The sequence below is a fragment of the Suillus subaureus genome (genome assembly GCF_016647635.1).
Source record: "Suillus subaureus strain MN1 chromosome Unknown BJ212scaffold_11, whole genome shotgun sequence".
In the NCBI taxonomy this organism is placed as follows: domain Eukaryota; kingdom Fungi; phylum Basidiomycota; class Agaricomycetes; order Boletales; family Suillaceae; genus Suillus; species Suillus subaureus.
Window position 1 is genome coordinate 1026379 of NW_024538567.1, and position 17549 is coordinate 1043927.

Consider the following 17549-nt stretch of genomic DNA (forward strand, 5'->3'; position numbering starts at 1 on the left):
CACTGCACTTTCGGTAGTCACGTTTTTTGGTGTAATGTAATATAAGTATTTTTGACCTTGACTGAAAATGAGTGAATTCTGCTGTCTATGAATTTTACTGTGGAATTTGAACCGGACTTGAATAAAACTGCGAAGTATGATTTCACTCGCAACCAGATAAATTATTAGGAATTATCAGAAATTACTTCGATTTCAGGGGGGAAGTTTGTCCTGATGACACGGAAGCTGGATGTAGCTATAGCATGTCACTCGGAGGTTTACATTCTTATATACGCACAGGTTACACACCAAACATATACTATGTGTGACGGGCTGGTACGAACGTTCAAACATTTATCCTTCGAGATCGCTGCCGTAATCCGGCAGTTCTTCAAGCTCCAGTCCTCCTCTACCCTTTGCCAACTGGGTATACAATTCATCACGACTCTTTACATTGACAATACGCCACCCTTCCTGGCTTGCCGTGTTCCATAAGTAGTAATCCTTGCCTGATGAAAAAACGTAGCGCGAGCCATTGATTTCGGCGAGCTCAAGGGTCGCTGTCAAACCAGTAGAATAATGGAACATATTTTGTACCGTGTCCGGATTTATGAGTTTGGCAGTCCATCCCGTTGGGACAGGGGGACTCTTAAATGAGTCGGCGTCCTGCAGAGGGAGATAAGCATTTCACCTAACTGGGTGCACTTGTTGTATTACCTGAGAAAGTTCTGCAGCAACCTGACGGGCAGGAGCCTACTATCAGTAACATAACATGGGAACCAAAGGAAAACATGCAGTGGGACTCATTTAAAATGGCGAAAACTCTAGTCTGATTGGTGCGACCTTTATAGATATTGTTAGGCTGAACCGTAGGAAGGGGATGATTCCTCCTTTTCAAATGGAATTCAACTCCTGGTGGAAAGCGGAGCGATTGAGATATTGTTTGTAAGCTTGTTAGTGATACTGTGACTCCTCATATGGTCACTGGCGTCGCGGGATATCCGAGTAATTGTTTGGATCCAAGGGCTTTGCCAAACAAAACTGCACAGCCCCTCTTGTAGCCCAAGTTTAAACGCCTACATCATTCTACTTACATCATCTCAATTTTTGTCTTCTTTCACAACCCAGAAAGAACTGAATAGATGGATCAAAATGACCTCTACTTGACTAAGTCAAACCTCGAGATCGAATGTTCATACTTGACGGCATTAACACAGTTTCGTCTCCCAGGCTAGTGTTTGAAGTTACAAACGAGAGGCTCTCGGAATATCAGACCCCCATGTAAACCATGGCTTCATGCGCAATCGATAGCATGATCTACATCACCATCTCCGCAACTGCCCACCTCGTTCTGCGTCACCGTGTCAATGTTTCCAGATTCAGAACTGGCTCGGGGAGACAGTGCAATGATACCTCCCTGATCGACAATGTTTTATTTACTCTGGCCTTTCCCTGATCGTAATTCATGCCATTTGCCAGGTGCTGTGCAGTTACATAGCGTTGATGCCAAGAAATAGGTCACAAGGCCACTTTTATGTATTGCCACTGTATGCAGTCGGTGCCTTGTACAGGTACTCATCTTGACCAGACCGTCAGTTAGCGACAAGTAGGTTATCTGCCTTGTTGCCTAGGACTTCTCTAATCGTTTTACGCTATGCATGCCAAATAATGCAACCGTACCCGCAAAGCGAGGTCAAAAGCCTAGCGCGAAAGGCTGCAAGCAAGCGCTCGAGTTACGTCGAGAGCCTTTCAAGACATTTGAAGGTCAAAAGCAGCCTATCAGATCCATTGCCACGTTTTAAGACGACCAGAGAATAGCGATCGGGTCTTGGGATAGGACAATATGCATATGGAGGCTTGAGGATGGCGCGGAAATGATGAAGTGGGATGTGGAGAAGAACATCAGCTCACTTGTGATCTCGCAAAACAGGAAACATATTACCGCCGAGGGACTGTTCCAAAGTGCTGATGATATCCATACGGAGTGTTGGAAACTTTGGGTGCGTGATGCTGAAAGTGGAAAGGTTGTCGCAGGTCCCTTGGACGTTCATACCAACGTCGTGCGTGGTTTGGATGTTTCCCCTGATGGCAAAATCCTGGCCAGCGGGTCGTGGGACCACCCAGTGATTTCATGGGATACCAGCTCCTGGCAGAGGAAAGGCGGTCCTATCTGTTACTTATACGTCCTTGACGTCTAGTTTTCCCTGTCTGGTCAACTCGGTGTTGCTAATGAAGAAGATAACCAAATATGGGACTTGGAGCGAAGAGTGCGTCTTGCTCAATTCAAGGGCTATGCTGACTTCAAAGGTGTATGGAACATGTCGCTCACCTAGACTCCTGATGGTGTCCATCTCCTCTCAGCAGGTAGTTCCGGTGACCTGCTATCATCCGCTGTTGAGACATCTCTACCTGGAGACAGGCTGGTGGCCACTGGACTGGCCACGACAAGAATGAGGACATCAACCATATCATGTTGAACCTAGCAGACACCCTTCTCGCATCTGCGTCTGGAGACTTCGCCGTTTGCTTGTGGCAGCTGTACACTGGGGCGGAAGTTGCACGGTACGAGCACACGGGTGGGGTGCGTTATGTTGCGTTCTCGGTGGACGGACGTTTTCTGTTCAGTGGCGGCTGGGACTGGAAAATCTCACAATGGGATATACCAGAGGCGGTGCTCAGAGCAGCATGCGGTGATCTTTTGGCCGGGAAACTCAAGAATAAGGTGACTCAACTGTTTATCATTGCGTGCTCAAGCTCACGTGCACCCACATCAGGCCGTCTCGAGACAAACAGAAGGTGCTTGGTCTAAACACATGCTCAATATTTATACTGATCTTAAACAAAGGATATAGATCGCTTTTTTGATGTCCATAGTTTCATGGTCAGCGATTCAATGTGTGCTTAGACACTCTTAGTCGGATATTACTGGCCAGCGCTACTATAAGGTGCATCGACACCCCGACCTGTCTCCACCGCAGGCTACTTCCCCTGTAATGCTATGAATCCACTTCGTTTTCTCCCTTGCATGATATCAAGAGCTTTTTCAACAACATTCGGCCGTCGCTTGACGGGAAGGAGAAGAAAAGGGAGCATTGATCGAAACCAGGGGCTCTGGAAGTCATTGATGTCCCTCTTGGACAAGCAGCATTTGTTTGTTTTTTTGCGATTCTATTGGGTTGTGCGATCTGACTGTCCTTTGCTAGGGTGACGTTGTTGGTGTGGATGACGGAATACGACCATGTGCACTCTTACTTGCCTCAGTTGGTTCCAGGAAAAGGAGAAGCTACCCCCGCCAGTATACGACGTCGACCTCATAAATGATGGATAAGAGGGAGACATTCTTGGTGTTCCCTTACCTTATCAGGTATCGCAAGTTTATTCGCTCTTACTCGATGGGTTTCCTGATGTAGTTTGTCCTGTAGCCGCAGTCCAATTCGTCCAGCAGGAAATTGAATTGAAATCAACACTAGCGAATCACATCTCCTAGATACAGGCCCGGGCGGTCACTAAAGAACCGTCGATAACGCAATCATAGAAGTTTCAGTCTTAATCAGATTTTGAAAGAAGGAAGAAAGTCATTCCTCTTTTTTAAGGGGTGTTCCATTACCCTGACTACTTTATTATGTATATGTTCGCAGGCTGCCTCATTCCCTCCCCTTCTATTGATTTCAATATTAACACGAAATGTCGCGTTTTCACGTAAATGTAGAATACGCAGTTGCCATGAGTAGAGCGTGAGAAACATGAGACATTGATTGCCTCGTGTCAATGAACGCAGCCAAACATGCAGCGCTGTCGCAGTTCGCTGCTACCATCTCCATCTACCAATCTACCAACCAACTATGAGTGAAACGCCGCCAAAGCCAAAGCCAGGCTCGCTGCGTGACAGGATCGCTGCGTTTGAGAATGCTAACAAGAGTGCAGCGCCTGCCCCTGGGCCTGCACCACGCCCAAAGCCCTCGACCCTCCAATCATGGAAACCAAAGGTACCTTCACCACCTCAGTCGCCAGAATCTGAGCGCAAGACTGCGGGGATGTCTGCATCAGACGCAATGGAGAGTATCGGCAAAGGCGGAAGTCTCAAGGAGCGCATGGCTGCTCTCCAAGGAAAGGGTGCGTTTGGAGGCGGCACCCCGCCCCCGATCCTCCCAAAACCTGCAGACAAACCAAGGTGGAAACCGCCGCCGCTAGTATCACTTCCTGCAGATGAGGTTGTTTCCCAAGATGGGGCGATTGATGCTCAAGGGTCTTCTCCCCCTGCTACGGGTGATCCTGATCATACCGACCTAGAAGGCGGACACGAGGCCCAGCAAGATGCCGCTGAGATTGAACAAGATCCGGAGGAGGAAGAGAGACAGCGCCGTGCTGCAATCGCTGCTCGCATGGCTCGTCTTGGTGGTGCACGTGTTGGCATGGGCCCGCCTCTGTTTGCTGCCAAGCCAGCTCGCAAGAAACCTGCGACCCCTCCACCTCAGCCTGAACAGGATGAGGAAGCCACCCTTCCGGACTCAGATGGTATGCCATTCCATCTCTAGTTTATCGTATGGAATAACGTGTATCCTAGTGACTTCACCCCCTGCGGAAGCTATAAACCCTCCTGCTGATTTCAAGGATGAAGCGCAAACTGATCCAGGTGATTGACATTGTAATGATTCCCGCCCTCAAGTCAGTATTCATAAAGTTCTACAGATTACTTCCCTCCTCCTACACACAAAGACTCCTCCTCCTCCTCGCTCTCCTTTACAGATTCCCCATCCAACGCAGCGACTACCCGCTCAATGCCGGTACCCGCCGGTCCACGTCGCGCAGCTCCCCCGCGCAAGAAGGCGTACAAGTCCCCTCCTGTGTCCCAGCTCCCAGAGGTCCCTGTACTTGATGTGGCACCGGAAGTTTCTCAAGATGCCCCAGACGCTGAACTCACAGAAGAACCCGCCGCTGAGCCTACTACTGAACCGGAACTCGAACTCGAACCAGAGGCCAGACCGTCTGTTGTGACAGTGACGTCACACGAAGTAGTCGAGAGTCCAGAACAAGTCAAAGTCCCATCCGTGGAGCAGATTCTTGTCATCGATGACGTACAGAAGGAGATTGGCGAGGTGGGCGTGAGTGTCGAGCTTGACACAACCGAGGTAGATTCCCCAGACAAGCTCGAGGATGAAGATAATTGTGTCGATGCCGATGTGCCTGTGCCTGAGCAACAGGACCAGGACCAGGAAGAGCAGGAACATGAAGAGCGTGAGCAGAAGGAAGAAGAAGACGAAGCAGAAGAAGCGCATAGGCAACGTGTGGCTGCTAAGCTTGCCCAGATGGGCGCGTTTAACCCACTTGGGGGACCTCCGCCTGTACCCCGCCAAGACCCCATACCCTCACCTACTGCCAGACGTGAGTCAATCACCGCTCAGCCTGTCTCTTTAGAAGAACCTCTCGATGTCGGTGAAGCAACTCCCTATCCCCCTGCTGCCCATATCCCGCCCCAGTCCTACGTCGAGGAAGAACTAGAACAAGCCAAAGAAGCAAGAGAAGTAGACGAGCCCGCTTCTCGTGCTGGTGAATTCTAATTTTACCACCTGTATCCATGTTGTAGTGTATTAATCGATCTTTGGTTGCTTTTTTTGTACCAGCCGAGTTCGACGATGGATCTCAGCCTAACTTGGGGGCAACTCGCCGCGTGCTGTATCACGATGAGAAGGACGAACAAGAACGATATGATGGTTCGGATCGGCCTTTGAATGAATCCGAAGCTTGGGAGCCTGCGTCACAGTCACACAGTCTTGACACTCCTCCTCTACCGCCGCCAATTTCAATCCCGCAAGAACACGAGCCCGGCCAGGGCGATCTGAATCAACCAGGCACAAGCGCCCATGACAAGGAGGCCGTATTAACAGATGCCGTTAACTCAGAACCATCATATAACGCGCCTGAGATCCTTGCACCGGGACTAACCACAGACCAGCACCAGGACGACGACGAGATGGCCCCTGCCCGTATCACACGTCCAATCCCGCCTCCACCTGTTAATTTATCATCAAAGCCTTCATTTGTACCATCATCCCCACCGCCACCCCCAAGACTGCCGTATGTGCTCCAGGCTGACGAGGAAAGGCCCGAGTCACCCGCACCGCGGCCTGTGCCTCCCCCTGTGAAGAGTGGTAGGTGATCATTGTACGTGTGTGAAACTGGCATGGCGCTGAATTCATGGTTTGACAGTGAAAGCTGCCGAGGAGTCACCTGCACCACCCCCTCGCGTTGCTCGGCGAACGAGTGCGGGCGTCAGGTCTTTGAATATTGCGGAGGAGTCGCCTGCCCCACCCCCTCGCGTCGCTCGGCGTACGAGCGCAAGTGTCAGGTCTGCGGATATGGAGGAGGAGCCACCCTCTCCACCCCCTCGCATTGCTCGGCGTACGAGTGCAAGTGTCCAGTCTGTGGAATTGGAGGCTCCGCCTACGCCTCCGCCTGTGCCGACCTCTCCTCGCCCTTCGTTGCGCAGACCGACTTCTCCACCGATAATCACCGCACTACCACTGGTTGTTCCTGTGACAACAAAGGAGGAGGATACTGAGCAAAGTATGTTGTTGTCGGGCTAGTATCGTGGCAAGTTCTGATGGGTGTATCCTTTGGCAGAGTTCTCAGATAGTGAGACACCCTCTCAGCCTCAGCGAATTCAGGAGCCTGAAGAAGAGGACGAGGATTCTGTGCGCAGACGAACCATCGCAGAGCGCATGGCGCGTTTAGGCGGGATCCAGTTTGGTGCACCACCAGTCCCCACGCCACTTACTCGACCCACTTTTCCTCGTGCACCTCCCCCGACATCTATCCCTCCTGATGAGCCTGAAGTCGATGGTCAGGAACCTGAGGAAGGAGATGAGACAGCAGAGGACGAGGCTGCGAGGAAGCAGCGGATCGCTGCAAAACTTGCAGGTCTGGGTGGCATGCGATTTGGGATGTTGCCTCCTGGTGCGGGCGTGGCACCTGCCACTACTCGACGACTTGCACCAAAACAGGATGATAGTGAGAATGAAGACGCAGCGCTTCCCGTACCTGCACCCGCTCATCCCACGCGTCGGCCACTACCACCTGTTGAGGTCGATCCGGAACAGGAATACCGCCAGACGAGGTCAGAAGACAGCACGGGCGTTGAAATGGAGGAGAGCGAGGTCGAGGAGGTGTATTATTCAGATTCGGATGTTCGAGAGCCAGTTGAGGAAGAGGGCCCGCCCCTGCCTCCTCCTCGACGGTCGTCTTTGACGCTGAGGTCTTCAGAGGTACTTCCGACCCCTCCTCCGCGTCTGCCCCCTCCTGTTGGAAGACCTCCGGTTCCATCCATCCCTGCTGCCCTGCTTAACCGTCGCTCTAGCGTTGCAACGGTATCGTCCTCTGGGAAGTCCTCGGTTGACTACTCGAGTGTGACTGAGACTCCCGTACAGAAGCAGCGAACACATACAGCCCCAACCATGGAAAGAGCCTCATCAGATTCCGGCACCCAATCAGAGTATGTGATGGTGGAGCCTGAACCAGAGGCCGAGGAAGAACCCCTTGCGCCTCCATCTCGCCGCTCAAGTCGTGCCCCTCCTCGCTCGTTCCCACCGCCTCCTCCGCCTCCATCCGCCATCGACCCTCCTGAACAGATGGCTAGCACTGCTCAGTGGGAGCTCCCGTCGATCCCCCAAGCTGCATCTGAATTTGGCGATGAATCGGACCTAGCTTCATCCAGATTCTCAGAGGACTCGACGTTTCATGGATCCACTTCAATACCAACGCGTAAACCCGATTCTCGCCGCACCTCAGGGCAGACTGCGCGTCCCGTTGACCAGCAGCTCAGCGCGGATGACCTCATGGCTCTCTGGGGCAAAATTGGGGTGCAGGTGGTGGAGTCTGCGACGGGGCTGTTTGAAAAATCTAAACGCTCGCTTGTTGGCGACGGTTCGTACGCGGGATTTGTCAAAGCTGTTTTTGCACAAGTTCCCGATGCGCAACGCGTCTCAGAGGAGGGTGAGGATTGGGGGTACTTGATCTATGTGCAAACTGCCGGCTCGGTGCAGCGCCGCATTGCTGATATCCTGCCGGGCGACGTGATCGCCCTATGGGATGCGAAGCTCAAGGGCCACAAGGGACTTCACACGTATAGCCAAACTGTTGGCGCAGGGGATAACGGTCCGCTTATAGGTGTGGTGAGTGAGGTGGAGAGTAAAAAGAGCAAAGTTCGCGTATGGCAAGCGAACCAGCATGTCGGTCAGCAGGTGAGTTTACTACGAAGATGGAGGCGAAGGGCGAACGGCATGCTGACACCGAAGGCTACGCAGACTGTGGAGAATGTGAGTTACAGGTTGGAGGATTTGAAGAGTGGGGTTGTTAAGGTGCGCCATCTTCTCTTTTTATTTTGGTAAAGTGTTTGCTGAATCCTGATTCATTGTCTTCGTTACAATGCTTAGGTGTTTCGTGCCATGGAAGCCTGAGTTTGTACAGATTTCGGTTGCAGTGGTATGTAGAATCTGGATCGTGTAATACTTTGGTTTTCATTTATATTCGGAACCTTTATGTATAATTCTGTAGACTCTTACCTAGGTATTCACGTGCATGCACAAGTCAGGCATCGGAGGAGTACTCTTCTAGCTTAGTAACTACCGTGATCCCACACCTTAAAATATGCTTACTGTTGATCCTGTGATACAATCCACGGTTGTTCCTTCTGCTACGGGTCTTCGACTGGAGATTTAGTATGTCATCGTGGGCCTCGTCCTCTTTGCATCAGGATGAGTCCTTTACGGTCACAGACACGCCGTATGTTGGATGTGTCTCGTCATTTGCATCTTTTCCTTCGTATGTTATCCTCGGGTTCTTACTATGGGGTCTATATACCTAAATTGACAGCGGCCCTGCTGGGAACCGAGGGGCGACCCTGGAGGGCGCTTTTCTTCAAGGATTATTCATGCAAGCGCTTAGCCCCCATTCCCTCTAGCTACCCTCAACCATGGCGACATGGAACGTCGTGGGCGAGATTGCGAATGTCGGCGGTGTTACTTCCATAGTTCAACTGTCTCTGCAAGTCGTCTTTGCAGTCAATAGTTATGCTTCATCCGTTGCAGGGGCAGAAGCTGCACGTATGAGCCTTTATAACGCACTCCTCTCCCTCAACCAAACTCTCAGCCATATATATTTACTCCTTCAACAGTCAAATGCTGCATTACCCACACGAGCAAACGACTTATCCCATTTGGAAAGCGCATTAAAGGAGTGCGAGAAAGTCTTACAAGGTCTTCATGAGCGGATAGGACCGAAGAACAAGCGTCAGACATGGTTCGGTTCAAGACTAGCGTGGCCATTTCAGCAAGGCGATATAATGAAGGCTGTTGACACATTGGAGCGTTGCAAAAGTACCCTTTCGCTGACGATCTCTAGTGGGGTCTTGTACGTGCTTTATTTGGATTCTGGGCACTGATACACAATTGATGTTAAGACCAGGTCACGTGTGACAGAGCTTACAGCTACAACCGAGGAGATCCAGGTGAACGTAAAGGATCTGGTAGAAAACGTTAAGCAGGAAATTAGCAAGAGAACCAGTGAGCAGGAAACGATCGCGAGAAGGCGCGAACAAGAGTGGCTGGAGATGCTGGCTGGTGTGTCTATTGGCCATTATTCAATTCCGTTCTATCGTTTATGTGCGCGTTTACTCAGCACAAGAACGAAAGGACTTACTACAGTGGTTGGGTGGGTTTGACTGCACGGTCAAACATGAAGAAGTTTCCGCCCAACGACAAGAGAGCACGTGCACCTGGGTGTTCGGAATGAAAGCGTTCCGTCAATGGAACACACCACCAACAGGGCAGTGTGGTAAATTCCTATGGATCAATGGCAAGCGTTAGTACTTATCTGGGCTTAATTACGAATGATCTGTGCTCATTATACTTCAGCCGGAGCAGGGAAAACTGTCATTGCGTAAGCACTCGTCTTCGTTAGCAGCCCGCGAATACTGAGAAGGCTGTCTAGTTCTGCAATTATCAACGAGTTCTTGACCCGCGGCGAGACACTAGTATATTTCTACTGTGATTTCCGCCAGGAAAGGACCACAGACGGAGCTACCGTTCTACGCTCCCTTCTTATCCAGCTGCTGAGGCAAGCATGCGACGGATGGAACTTGGAATTTTCCCACCTCTTTCGTAGGAAATCAGAAGGGGCTGAGCCTCCCGCTGACACTGATGTCTTATGTAACCTCATCTGCTGCTCTTTGAAATTCCTTCGACGGCCCGTCATAATAATCGATGCCCTTGATGAATGCAAGCGCGTTGGGACATTCCTTACACGGCTGGTTCGTGCAGTGAACGAGGGCGAACTGCGACTTCTTATCACCAGTAGGACGGAGCCAGCCATTTCTAGTGCTCTATCCGGCTTACCATCGTTGTCGTTAAGCGACTATGCCCGCTTGATCGATGACGACATGGAACTTCACATCGACAGAGAACTGGAGGTTCGTTCGAGGCTTGCATCTCTCGCCCCGGATCTGAAAGATGAAATACGCAAATCACTCTTGCAACAGTCTGACGGGATGTCAGTGAACACCTACGTTTATTTGTTTTAACTTTCCTGGCTAATACTTCGCTTGACAGGTTCCGGTGGGTGAGTTGCCAGCTGGATGCCATCAGCGCTTGCCGAACTGTGCAGGGAGTATCAGACTCACTCAAGAGTCTCCCGAAAGGCCTTTACCAGACATATGACAGAATTTTGCAGGAAATTGAAGAGGCCGGACCCGATCGTAGCTCTATCGTAGAGCGGACGTTGATGTGGCTGGTCGCTGCTTTGGAGCCACTCAACCTATCTCAACTTGTTGAAGCATTGAGTATAGAGATCGGATGCACGACACTCAACCAGAAGCTCAGCGTGATATCCCCAACAGATCTCTTGGATATATGTAGCTCCCTGGTGAGCTTTGATGAGAGAACTGGTATCGTTACTTTGTCACATTACAGTGTGCGGGTAAGGTATATTCCTCCCCCGATAAGATGGTTTCTCATGCACGCTATTCAAGGAATATTTAATGTCAGGCGAAAACACCCAAAAGTACCGCCATCTACTTGAAGATGCCCACCGACACATTGTCCAGTACTGCACGCAATATTTAACCAGCGACGATGTTCTTAATTCCACCCACTCCCGCCCCATGCTGCGTTATGCACTTGATCTTGGGCTTGGGGCGCATATAACTTCTATCATACACGAAGAAGACTCTGTACTTTCTTGTCTGGAGGATCTCCCGGAGCAAATATGTGTTCGACATCCTTGGAATAACCGAGTGGCTCTTTTCAACCCCTGGCAGATTTGGCTTGCTGATCCCCAGAGCATCTGCGACACTCTCATCCGTTTTGGACCTGACTGGATGGTACACAGGCATCTGCGCAAGCATCGGGAGCATTGGAATCATGCGCTACAATATGCAATTTTGGAGGGAAAGACATCACTCGCCGATGTTGTATTGAGTCTTGGAAGAAATGTCAACTTACCCATCACAATTGGTTTGGAGACTACAAGCCCTGTGAAGTTTGCCCTTCGGCATAGTCCACAGGAACTCGTCGAATGCTTCCTCAGTAGAGGTGCTCGTCTCCCAGTTGATGCTATTCATACTGTGCTCGAGGAACGGCAGGGTGTTGACTCCGATATTCTTGCATTGCTCATTCAGTATGGGGCAGATGTTCATGCGACACACGTTCATTTCCAAGACAATCCTCTCCACACTCTCCTTCGTAAAGATGCTCAGAGCCAAAGATCATACCTGGAGACTGCACATGTCCTCGTTGGTGCAGAGTGCGAATTCAATTCTCGAGACCCAGTGGGAACGCCAGGCAATTCAATGCATTCTCTAATTAGATGTACGGATACACGATGCAACTGCCTCGATATAGCGGGAGTCCTCATTGATGCAGGGTGTGCATTGGACGCCACCAATGGAGCGGGAAAAACTCCCCTTCATCTTGCCATTGAACGGCAATCATTCTCTTTCATAGAGTATCTAATAGGAAGAGGTGCCCGCATTCCTGCGGACGCTATCCATGTTGCACTTCAATCCAGTCCGATAAACCTGGACGTCGTCTCTGTGCTCGTCCGGCACGGAGCAGACGTTGATGTTATGCAATTTGGTGTCAGCCCTCTCCACGTTCTCTTCGCTCGCTGGAATTTGGGAGACGATTGTCTAGAGGCAGTATTCGTCCTCATCGAAGCGGGGTGCAACTTGGATGCCATAGATGAAAACGGGAATGCCCCACTCCACCTCGCTATCAAGCGCCAGTCGCTCCCTTTAGTCGAGTATCTTATCCGAAGAGGGGCCCGCCTTCCAGAAGATGCCATTCACCTTGCGGTTCAACCTAGCCATCATTTGGAAGTCGACTTGAATCCCGACGTCACTTCTGCACTCGTTGTTCATGGCGCAGATGTGAATGCGTTACGCTGCGGTGCCAACCCACTTCATACGTTGCTTCAACGCATGCAGGGACAAGACTGTCTTGCAATAGCTCGCATCCTTATCGATGCAGGATGCGAATATAATTGTCGAGACTCGGCTGGGTATACGCCACTTTGCCTTGCCATAATCCACGAAGCATCGTCTGTGACCGAATACCTCCTCCTGAAGGGTGCTTTATTGCATATGGATTCAATTGGCACTGCCATAAAAGACAGCAACTTGGATGTGGGCCCCGATATCGTTCGAACTCTTCTCCAGCACGTTGCAGATGCGGATGTGTCCAGTCAGCTGCTTATGCTATTGGGCCATCGTACATCGTCCCAGTTGTTGCATGATAACAACTGCCTAGAAATTGCCAGAGTTCTCGTTGATGCAGGATGCGAACATGACGCTGTCGACTCAGCTAAATATTCACCCCTAATAGATCTCGCCATCACTCGGTCACTCCCCCGTGTCACGCAGTACTTCCTTCAAGTAGGCAGCCCTATCCACATGAATCATCCGGTAAACGTCGCGTTCAATAGCGACGTACCTGTTCCGTTTACCAGCCTCAACATCCATCCTGAGGAGCAGCGGATCGTGCAGCTACTCGCATGGCAGACAGACTGCCGATTCCAGACCATGCGGGCCCTCATCGAAGCCGGCCATAACGCTAATAGTCGAGATTCAGCTGGACAAACACCACTTGGCATTGCTATCCAAAAGCGAATCCCCTCTGCAGTTAACTATATCCTCAGAAAACTTGCATGCGGACAGCTCGATTTCTTCTGTGGAGATGGACTAGAAGAACACAATGTGGAGGTCATCGAGGCACTGCTTCAGAGCAGTACCCCACTCCACGCGCTGATTCGCAACGTATTTACAGGTCATGCTAGCACTCACCACTTCTACCTTGCAAGCAACGGGATGCACGGCCCATTCTCCGAGCGGGACTGCGGGGAGATGCTGCTTATTCTCATCGACGAAGGCTTTTCAGTCAATGTCGTAGATTCACTGGGAGACACGCCCCTCCATATCGCCATTCAACGCGAGCTCTTCCTCGTTGTTGAATATCTTTTTCGACGGGATCCAATAATTGACGTCGACAGTGTCATCGCCGCGTTCGGCACCCAGTCTCACGTGTGGAAGCATCTTCTTCAAAAATACATGTTGAATGTGGACCCCTTGCATACCTTGATCTCACGGATGCACTCCGGCCGCACTGGCGTGGATTACCTAGCAATTACGAAAGGCCTTGTACACGCTGGCTGTAATGTCAATGCGCGGGACAGCAGTGGGATAACTCCTCTCCAGCACATGTGTAAACTTGAAGTTGATCGAAGATACCCTGCAGTCAGAGATTTTCTATGCGAGGAAGGGGCGCTGTAATCAATGTGGTGTTGGGACTTACGATGTCACATAGCTATAGGCTGACTACCTCGACGGAAAAAAACACTTAGATCATTCCTCAGTGTATCATCATGTTCAATTGTTGGGTCTCGGGCACATTTTTCGGTCAAATATACAAGTTCGTTACTATGGGGGTTTGATCAAAAGGAATTAGGTTCATTGCTGCAGCCGTTCTTGTTGCATATTGCGATTTTGGACGCTCGAGCGCATCTGGAAGGCAGCAATTTCAACAGTTTTTTTACGTGGCAAACGTTCTGTAATGCGAGTAACTCATATAGCACAGATTGTTGCTAATAACGAGTTGGCGATGATGCCTATGTGTACTAGTGCACTGGTAGTCTGTGGAATGCTTCAAAATCACGTCATCGGCCCATTAGAAAACCTACCAAACTCACCAACTAAAAAATTACATCAGAGCCAGAGTCAGAACCGGAGTCCACATCAACACAATGTGTATAACCATGTGGTCTCTCGCGTTCTTTTTCAAGTGCCGCACGCGTACCATGATGTGGTTTGCGAGCTCTCATGTAAGGGATGGCGGCCTTGATGATTTTCTTCCATCCCCGTGGAGTAGTCTTCTTAACAGAGATCATTACCTCCTCTGTCATAACACCCCAATGCTTCCGCGAGAATCTAGACTCGAGACGACTTTTAGGCTTGACGCAAATACCAGTGGAGTACATCCTCAGCGCACGCTCCACCTCACAAACAGTCAGTAGATAGCGCTATCGAGCAACGACAGTCTTACTGAGGCAGTTGCGAGGACGAGAGCACCGCGAGGACTATCCTTCTGCCGCAACGCCTGTGGAATAAATTCTCTGATCTCCAGATAGAGCGCAAGGGTATCAGAAATTGGACGAGAGCATAATGCACCTTTTGTTTCCTAGATAACGTCAAATGTGAGCCCGTAGAACGCTGGTATACTTACCGTGCGTTCGATATGTCCGTCTTCGTTCATAATGATTTTCGCTTCCTGCCACATGAATGGGTAGCATTTGGCAGTCTCTTCATCACCGTGTATCTCTGAAACTGATGGAACAAGGAAGTTGATGTGTTGGGCGATCTCGTCTGGGGTTTTCAAGCCAATGCTATGCAGGTAAGCTGCGACAGCGATTTCGCCGCGTTTGGCAAAGTCATGACGGTATGTGTTCGCACGTTGGAGTAACTAGGAAAAAATTAGTAGTACTCTACGAAAAATGTTTCGCTTACCAAAAAATACACTGGATCATTCGTCTTTTGCACAGTGTAGTCAATGTCTGTAAACGTCATGTTCCAGATCGTTTGCATAACATCGATATGGTTAGTAAGATCCCAAGGGTTCTCGAGGGTGGAAACGAAGTCAAGCCACAAGGGACCCAAGTTCTCACGGAAGCGCTGCTGACTGCCATCCGGTAGATCCTCCACGCGGAACCGTGGCTGTGGTTTCTTTGCCGGCTGTTGTGTGGAACGAGCAGGGACGCGATCCTGAAACTGTGTAACTTGTGGTAATGTGTCCGTGACTTTGCGTTGATTAGATACGGGTGGGGTAGATTTACGCTGCACACCAGCGGCGCCGTTAACAGGATCACACGTCCCAGATTGCGAATTATGTGCAGGACTTACGGACGCGTGCCGTATGTCATTTGAGTGCACACGCTGGGAAACTTCGGATGGCGTATGCCAGTGGGGGCCGTTCCGGTCGATGAGGTCTGATTCCTCATCCTCGTCCTCCTCAACAGCCTCGTCTTCGTCATCATAATCCCCGTAATCAACATTGTTTGCTTGCGCTGGCTCGAGGCCTGTTTGATGTAGCAGAGTTTAGTCAGTAGAATAAACAACAACTCACCTTTCGTTTCTTTTGGACGAGTCTCGTGGGACTCGAAGGTTTGCTTCAGGTGCAACTTGGCAACGTCACGTGCAATAATTGTGTGCCACTTGGGAAGAAGAACTTCAACTCTGCCAACTGGCTGGGAGATACATTCATCGCGTTTGAATTTTTTTGACGTAGACCTAAGGGCAGGTGTTTGACGAGATGCAGCGAGTGTTCATGTTGATGTCAGATGACTGATCAACGATAATGATGCGAAATCTAGACCTCACCTCTCATCATCAGTACTAGCACTGTACACGACGCGCTGCTTTCGCTTCCCGTGCTGTGCCAGTTCCGGTTCCTCCTCATTTCCATCCTCCTCGATATCAAAGCGATACTGTCTCTTTGTATCGGCTACCAGTTCTTGCAGCGTCGGTTGCTTTTTCAGCATATGCTTGTATTCGTGGGGTTCCCTATTCTTCGCAGCGGCTGTCGGATCGCAAACAATTTGTTAGAGTCCGTCAGCCCTGATCGATGTTTCAACCATCCGCTCCGTACCTTTTTGCCCTTGCTCTGAGTTGACGAGTTCATTGCGAGCATGTGTTCCTGAAGGGTGCGCGGCCTTCGCATTCGACGGTGCTGGTGGACGAGGTTCCCCTTCCCCCTCCCATGTATCACCCTCATCCATTTCTTGCTTAACCTGAACCACCTTGTCAATAGCTGCCATTTTTGCAGTAGTTTTTTTGGCCGAGTAAGCACCAGGGCGCAAGATATACCCAGGGTGCTTGTCTCTGTTTGACACTCGTGTTGTTGGAGCCATGAATTCTGACTGACAGGGCATGCAGAAACGAAGGGAATGTGGCGCACAGTAGATCGATCGTTGAATTGGATTTCAAATTCGGCCCACAAACAAAACACTTGTGGGTCCAAGGCTTCTGATTATTCAATTCTGTTCGTGTGAACTTCATCTACAAAGACAGCACGGACAGAATTGTACATCTCGAGCGCTGGTCTTATCGAGGTGTCTGTGGCGAACAAATTCTAGCCCCGAAAGTACTGTGTGAATCCGAAGACCCTGGCCTGTGGTCGTGGCTGTGCGCGAGACAACACCAACGCCTCCACGACCACAACCGACCACGGTACTCAGATCCATCCACGACTCGTGGCGTGCCTAAGTCCGATTATGAGTCAAGCTCGACTGACTCAGACGATAACTTGGAAGTTGGGTGCCTATGACTACCAACATCCAGTCCTGAATAGTACTCAGTGTGATATCAGTGGAAGTTCTGAACCGATAAGAACCTGAGGCTCGATCCCGGGTTGCCTGATGGAGAGCGACCACAATCTGAGCCTGGAGATCTGTTGTTCTGGTATAACTAAATTGCCGACTCAGTGCCGAGCAAGCATGACATGGCAGACCTCAACGATAACAGAGAACCCCCATTTGCTAGCAACTCTGACATGCATAATACCATTGACTCGATCGAACTTGGTGATGCTCAGTGGCAGTCAGTTATATATGATGAACGTAGACCCCTTGCATACCTTGATCTTACGGATGCCCTCGACGAATATACCCTGCAATCAGATCTTTTCTATGTGGGAAAGGGGCGGTGCAACGCAATGGGGTGTTGGGGACTCACTAATTCCAATAGGGTACCCTTCAGCGGATATAAATAATTATACCATTAAGTACTCGGTGTACGACCATGTCTGTTACTAACTTCACTCGGGGCTCGGTCGCATTGTGCGGTCAAATGTACGATTAATTTTGCAAGTACTAGTGAGCTCAAGACAACATAGTGAAGGCGCACATTATAAAGACATCTTGGGGGCGTAGTGATACCTGGTTGGCTTCAGGGTCATGTCATTAGTACCGATGATGCATGGGGGACCGCGGACAATCAAACAATTGGACTCACTATAAGTACAATCAAACGTCAA

At 50.3% G+C, this 17549-nt stretch overlaps 6 protein-coding genes across 6 annotated transcripts; 4 read left to right on the top strand and 2 right to left on the bottom strand.

Annotated features, from left to right (window-relative positions):
* Positions 1-190: 190 nt before the first annotated feature.
* BJ212DRAFT_1347231 (uncharacterized protein) lies at positions 191-1011 on the bottom strand. The gene is made up of 3 exons (XM_041335363.1): positions 775-1011; positions 697-717; positions 191-645 (listed from the first exon to the last, which is right to left on the bottom strand). The coding sequence occupies exons 1-3, from the start codon at positions 784-786 to the stop codon at positions 334-336; spliced, it is 345 nt and encodes a 114-aa protein (XP_041194603.1). The 5' UTR covers positions 787-1011; the 3' UTR covers positions 191-333.
* A 525-nt stretch (positions 1012-1536) lies between these two features.
* BJ212DRAFT_107218 (uncharacterized protein) lies at positions 1537-2346 on the top strand. Its single transcript, XM_041328998.1, has 3 exons — positions 1537-1743; positions 1798-2246; positions 2313-2346. Exons 1-2 carry the CDS (start codon positions 1638-1640, stop codon positions 2175-2177), a joined length of 486 nt encoding a protein of 161 aa, XP_041194604.1. The 5' UTR covers positions 1537-1637; the 3' UTR covers positions 2178-2246; positions 2313-2346.
* A 1244-nt stretch (positions 2347-3590) lies between these two features.
* On the top strand, positions 3591-4747 carry BJ212DRAFT_107147 (uncharacterized protein). Its single transcript, XM_041328997.1, has 2 exons — positions 3591-4494; positions 4544-4747. The coding sequence occupies exons 1-2, from the start codon at positions 3822-3824 to the stop codon at positions 4618-4620; spliced, it is 750 nt and encodes a 249-aa protein (XP_041194605.1). The 5' UTR covers positions 3591-3821; the 3' UTR covers positions 4621-4747.
* Positions 4748-7811: 3064 nt separating this feature from the next.
* On the top strand, positions 7812-8363 carry BJ212DRAFT_1269220 (uncharacterized protein; the record flags this gene model as incomplete). Its single annotated transcript, XM_041330800.1, has 2 exons — positions 7812-8216; positions 8280-8363. 2 exons carry the CDS (start codon positions 7812-7814, stop codon positions 8361-8363), a joined length of 489 nt encoding a protein of 162 aa, XP_041194606.1.
* A 584-nt stretch (positions 8364-8947) lies between these two features.
* BJ212DRAFT_1479716 (ankyrin repeat-containing domain protein) lies at positions 8948-13795 on the top strand (the record flags this gene model as incomplete). Its single annotated transcript, XM_041339942.1, has 7 exons — positions 8948-9384; positions 9439-9593; positions 9652-9834; positions 9888-9912; positions 9964-10521; positions 10581-10947; positions 11000-13795. The coding sequence occupies 7 exons, from the start codon at positions 8948-8950 to the stop codon at positions 13793-13795; spliced, it is 4521 nt and encodes a 1506-aa protein (XP_041194607.1).
* Positions 13796-15134: 1339 nt separating this feature from the next.
* Positions 15135-16514, bottom strand: BJ212DRAFT_107105 (uncharacterized protein). Its single transcript, XM_041328996.1, has 3 exons — positions 16164-16514; positions 15896-16094; positions 15135-15805 (listed from the first exon to the last, which is right to left on the bottom strand). The coding sequence occupies exons 1-3, from the start codon at positions 16444-16446 to the stop codon at positions 15415-15417; spliced, it is 873 nt and encodes a 290-aa protein (XP_041194608.1). The 5' UTR covers positions 16447-16514; the 3' UTR covers positions 15135-15414.
* Between the last annotated feature and the right edge of the window lie 1035 nt (positions 16515-17549).

What these genes read in the sequence shown, in the direction of transcription:
- BJ212DRAFT_107218 (XM_041328998.1), top strand. Translation starts at nt 1,638, where the DNA reads ATGCCAAATAATGCAACCGTACCCGCAAAGCGAGGTCAAAAGCCTAGC. An exon ending in GCCTTTCAAGACATTTGAAG is followed by an intron (nt 1,744 to 1,797) that starts GTCAAAAGCAGC and finishes ACCAGAGAATAG; the next exon opens with CGATCGGGTCTTGGGATAGG.
- BJ212DRAFT_107147 (XM_041328997.1), top strand. Translation starts at nt 3,822, where the DNA reads ATGAGTGAAACGCCGCCAAAGCCAAAGCCAGGCTCGCTGCGTGACAGG. An exon ending in CACCCTTCCGGACTCAGATG is followed by an intron (nt 4,495 to 4,543) that starts GTATGCCATTCC and finishes CGTGTATCCTAG; the next exon opens with TGACTTCACCCCCTGCGGAA.
- BJ212DRAFT_107105 (XM_041328996.1), bottom strand. Translation starts at nt 16,446, where the DNA reads ATGCCCTGTCAGTCAGAATTCATGGCTCCAACAACACGAGTGTCAAAC. An exon ending in CTCAGAGCAAGGGCAAAAAG is followed by an intron (nt 16,095 to 16,163) that starts GTACGGAGCGGA and finishes GCGATCCGACAG; the next exon opens with CCGCTGCGAAGAATAGGGAA. An exon ending in GCTAGTACTGATGATGAGAG is followed by an intron (nt 15,806 to 15,895) that starts GTGAGGTCTAGA and finishes ACCTGCCCTTAG; the next exon opens with GTCTACGTCAAAAAAATTCA.
- BJ212DRAFT_1347231 (XM_041335363.1), bottom strand. An exon ending in TTGCTGCAGAACTTTCTCAG is followed by an intron (nt 646 to 696) that starts GTAATACAACAA and finishes CTCCCTCTGCAG; the next exon opens with GACGCCGACTCATTTAAGAG.